Source organism: Spermophilus citellus (genome assembly GCF_964194105.1).
Source record: "Spermophilus citellus genome assembly, chromosome: 2".
NCBI lineage: Eukaryota > Metazoa > Chordata > Mammalia > Rodentia > Sciuridae > Spermophilus > Spermophilus citellus.
Genome location: NC_138183.1, coordinates 212,143,846 through 212,149,164, shown reverse-complemented (window position 1 = coordinate 212,149,164; position 5,319 = coordinate 212,143,846). Strand labels below are relative to the sequence as shown.

The window sequence follows — 5,319 nt, the reverse complement described above, 5'->3', positions numbered from 1 at the left end:
GCAAGAGAAATACTAACCAAAGAAAAGATAAGTAGCCATGTAAGTATAGTATATATTTTATAGTATATATAGTATATATTTTTTAATGATAAGGAATTACTACATCAAGAACACATAAGAATTCTAAATGTGTATGTACATAATAAATGATCTTTTAAAAAAAACATTTATTTTTTAGGTGTAGAAGGACACAACACAATGCCTTTATTTTTATGTGGTGCTGAGGACCGAACCTAGGTCCCGCCCATGCTAGTCGAGCACTCTACTGCTGAGCCACAATCTCAGCCCATAATAAATGATCTTAAAAACACACTAAATAAGGATTGATAAGCTGCTGGAGTTTTGGCCCAGTGGTAGAATGCTTGCCTGGCACAGGTGAGACACTGGGCTTGATCCTCAGCACAGCATTTTAAAAAAAAAGAATAAATAAAATAAAGGTATTGTGTACATCTACAGCCAAAAATTTAAAAAAAGAACAAATAGAACTGAAATGACTAATGGGCAAGCCAGACAAAAGTGGGGTTTTCAGCATTTCCTCTCAGAAACTGATAGAACAAATCAAAAGAATCAATTAGGATAGTGAAGACCAGAACAAGAGTAACAACCAACTTGACATTTTGAGAGCAATCCATTCAAGAGTGGAATACACCTTATTTTCAAGTGCTCATGAAATATTCACCAAGACAGATTCTATTATTACCATGTTATTTGACATCACAATTGATATAAAAGGATTAAGTACTCCATATATACATTTTCTATTACTAACAAAGTTTAAAATCTAACAAAATGATATTTGGAAATTAAATAACATAGTTTCTGAGGCAGGGTGGAAATGCCAGATGGCAGATTTTGTGATTTCATTTAAGCACACACAAAAACAATGTGCATGTGATCTGTCTATCCATTTTATTCACTGCGCCAGTTGGGCTACTTCGCTTTCCCTGATAGCTTTGCAGTTCTTGGAGAAAACATTGTGGGTAATCTCATCATGGTAAGATTTGCTGCATGTCAGCAGCACTTCCAGCTCCTTGACATTATTAACAAGAAACTTCCAGAAGTAACTGAGTAGCATGTGCTTTGTTCTCTTATTGTTCCCATAACCAATGTTTGGCATCAAGATCTGACACTTGAATCTTCTCTGCATGTTACTGTCAATATCTCTGGGTTTCTTCCAGTTACGCTTAATTTTGCCATATTGGTCTGACTGGTGCCAGATGAACTTCCTGGTCCTCTTCTTGACAATTTTGGGCGTCACATAAAGACTTATTCAAGTGTAAGTCCTGTTAAATTTGGCTCTGAAAGGTTGATGTCTGTCACTGTTCTGGCTTGAGTTCTACAGGACAACCTAAAACCAGAGACATGGGCTAAAACCCATGAGAAGATCTGAGGACAGCCATTATGCTGAATAGAGTTAGCTGGCGCTTTTGTAGGCAATGCTAAGGAAGGGAGAAACAACAGTTTTAAACAAATAGTAGTCAAGAAATAACTGAAACTAAGAATAAGAAAATATTCTGAACTGACTGAAAATAGAAACAACATCAAATGGTGGAATGCACAAAATCTTACAGGGAAATTTTTAGCTTTAATTATTAGACAAGTAGGATGTAAAAATAATAAATATACTTTAACCTTAAAAATTAGAAATATAAGTACTTATTAAATATATGACAAGAAAGGAAAGAAAACATTGAGATATGTAAAGTAATGGAAATGAGAACAGATGGGAAATACAGAAAATAAGTTGAACCAAATTTGAAAGATCAATAAAATTTATAAACATATGATTATATAATCAAGGTAAAATATAAATAAGACACAAATTGCTAATGACAGGAATAAAAGTCACAGCATTGCTAATGATGAATTTCAGAAACATAAAAGTAAAAAAATGTGAACAAACTGAGGTCACCATATTTGATTACACTCACTGATAGATTTCAAAGAAATATGTCAGCCTCTAACAGATTCCACAATTTTCCAGCATTCTGAAACTTAGCTACAAACAGATTAAGACCTGATTCCACAATCAGAGAATGGAATACCAAAAAGAGCAGAGAAGCAAGGGGCCAAAAAGTGGAAATAGTCTGACTCAGAAGGGCTCAGTATCTACAGAATACCCAGGCTTCTTCTCCAACTATATCCAGGTTGCCTGCTGAACACATTGGGAAACCCCTCAATGTGGACCAACCAGACTGGAACAGCCAGTCTAGGGGCAACCCTCCCTGGAGCAGTCAGGCTTGGTACTCCCAAGCCAGAAACAATCAAGCCTGGAACAATCCATTTCACAGTGGTGGAGAGAAATCTCTGCAGCCCTGTATGCATCTCCAGCGAAATATTTTGCAAGAGATTTGGTACCCATCTTGGAAACTGCTTGGGAAACTCTATTTTCTAGCTTCTCTAAAACTAAGTATTTATTCCTAATTACTCGATAAACAAACATACCAGCTGAAGTTGTGTGAAGGTGAGTGTTTTCAATTTCATTCTGGGCAATGGCTGAATTTCTTTCTTCCTTATAAGATTCTTTTTGTTTTAGAGATATGTATCCCTGCCCAATATTCTGGCTCTAGTTGTGCCTGTGTGTCAATTTGGAAGGTGGATGACTGGAGCCTAATCAAAGAGATTTAAATAACTTTGATATAGACTAGAAGTTGTCTCTGGCTATACATAAGTAGAAGTAATACTAGTTTGGTTATATTTACAATATAAAATCTAATCTCAAAAGTATGAAGTAAAAAGTAAAATGATGTGTTAAAAAAGCTCTTTTATATTTTCTGAGATTTGGAAAGATTTACTTTTAGAAGCTCAATTGCTGGGTCAAATGTGGTTCCATTCCAAGTTTTCTAGGGAATCTCTATACTGCTTTCCAGCAATGTATGAGTGTGTCTTTTCCCCACATCCTCACCAACACGCTTACTGTTGCTTGTATTCTTGATAACTGCCATTCTGGCTGGAGTGAGATGATTGCATTTCTCTAATTACTAGAGATGTTGAACATTTTTTCATATATTTGTTGATCAATTTATCTTATTCTTAGAAGTGTCTGTTCAGCTACTTAGCCCATTTATTTATTGGGTGTTTTTTTGGGGTGGGGGGTGTTTTTTCTTTTTTGGGTGTTGTTTTTTGAGTTCTTTATATATCCTGGAAATCAGTGCTCTGATGCGCATGTGGCAAAAATTTGCTCTAAAAATGTAGGCTCTCTGTTAATCTCCTTGATTATTTCTTTTGCTGAGGAGAAGTTTTTTTTTATTTGAATCCACCCCATTTATCATTTGACCCACTCCTTGGTCTATACTAAAAGGACTTAAAAATAGCATACTATAGTGACGCAACCACTTCAATGTTTATAGCAGCACAATTCACAATTGCTAAACTGTGGAACCAACATAGATGCCCTTCAATAGATGAATGGATAAAGAAACTGTGGTGTATATGCACAATGGAATATTACTCAGCATTAAAAGAGAATAAAATTATGGCATGTGCAGATAAATTGATAAAGACAGAGAATATCATCCTAAGCAAAGTAAGCCAATCCCAAAAACCAAAGGCAGGATGTTCTCTCTGATAAGAGGATGCTGATCCATAATAGGACAGGGGCAGGGGGGAGGGGGTACCGGGAAAATGGAGAAACTTTGATTGGGTCAAGGGGAGGGACATAAAGGTAAGGGGCATGGCAGTAGGAAAGATAGTGGAATGAGATGAACATCATTACCCTAGGTGCATGTATGACTGCACATGTGATGCGACTCTACATCGTGTACAACCAGAGAAATGAAAAGTTGTGCTCTATTTGTGTTCAATGAATCAAAAAGCTTTCTACTTCAATGTATGACTGATTAGAACAAATAAAAAATTTAAAAAGAATTGTTTTGTGCTTTTGCTCCATAGCAGAAGCTGAATGGTGAATGTTTATTAGTATTACCATATTATGTTTAATAAAGGACACTTAACATGCTAAAAAAAATAAACTAAAAATAAAAAGCTCAATTGCTAAGGTCAAGGGTTAAATTATGATGTGTTTCATTGATATCCTCAACCTTTTTGGCCTCTGTGCCTTACACCACCAAATATTTGCTCACAAATATTTGTAGGTATTTGGCTGCAACATGGTGAATAAGTACCAGTTTGGCTGGTTTGAGCACAAATGAATGAAATATCCACTTTGTCTTTTAAAATCCTTTAAAAAATATTTGCCAGACAGGGAATGATATTTGTCAAATTATATTGTTACATTATTTCCATGTATAAATATGTAGCAAAGAATCCCACTATATGTGCAATTACAATGCACCAATAAAAACTGGAAAACATATTAGCCAGGAGAATCTGTCAATATATAAAAAGAATGATATATCACAACAAAATGGGGTTTATTTTGAGAATGCAATGTTCTTTCAACATCAAGAAACAATACACAGGACTGGCCTAAACCTGGGGCTGAACAAGTACAAGAGAGCACCACCCCCTGCTTCCACACAAAGCCTGGCACTGACTAGCAATCAACAGTAGTCTACCATGGGGGGTTGACCATGCTCATGCAGACTGACATTAATTGTAGTAAAAACATGTAGTACAAACAAGGCTGAAGGCTGAATGAGTACCAGGAACAGTGAGAAAAATCCACTGACATCTCAGCCCTCATCCTAAACACAAGACAACGGCAGCAAATAATTACACAATTGAAGTCCACAATGCAGTGAGCTACCAACACTAATACCACCACCCAAACTCATTCAGCTCCTGTCTAGATTGGCTCCACCACACTGAGAGAAAGGCATGACCGTTTCCATACCAGGACCTTCCAGTGGTGCCCCTGGGAACACATATAAAACCTCATAACTGCCGTGATTGTTATCCCTAAAATCAACCTGTAAGATCAGTAGGACAGCAAGTACTTTGAGATGACTAAGTAGGATTTCTTCTCCAACATAATTCACTATTAGTCTCTCCCCATTAAATGAAAGATACAGGTGTGATCGTGGCGATGGCTTGGCGGGGTGTCTGCGGGCTTTGCGTGTGGGACTGGGGCGGCGGGGGCAGCGGCGGTGGTGAGCTTTGGGCAGGCATCAGCGCCCAGGAGGTGGGATGGAGCGCTGCGGTGAGTGTGGGACAGCGGTGCTCGCTCTGGCGCCTGATCGGTTCGGGACTGCAGAGCCTGCCATCTGCCAGTTGCGGTCTCGGGTCTCGTCCGCCACGCAGTGGGCCCCAACGCGGGCAGCTACGGACCTGCGGGGCGAAGTCCTGCAGGATCAAATCACGCGACAGGCGCCCACGAGCGGAGACGTCAGGGGCTCCCACGAGCAGGACTTCACGGGC

At 38.4% G+C, this 5,319-nt stretch overlaps 1 protein-coding gene across 1 annotated transcript; it reads right to left on the bottom strand.

Moving 5' to 3' along the window:
• Positions 1-913: 913 nt before the first annotated feature.
• On the bottom strand, positions 914-5,070 carry LOC308641776 (large ribosomal subunit protein eL32-like; the record flags this gene model as incomplete). Its single annotated transcript, XM_081280378.1, has 2 exons — positions 914-1,234; positions 4,972-5,070. The coding sequence occupies 2 exons, from the start codon at positions 5,068-5,070 to the stop codon at positions 914-916; spliced, it is 420 nt and encodes a 139-aa protein (XP_081136504.1).
• Positions 5,071-5,319: the final 249 nt, after the last annotated feature.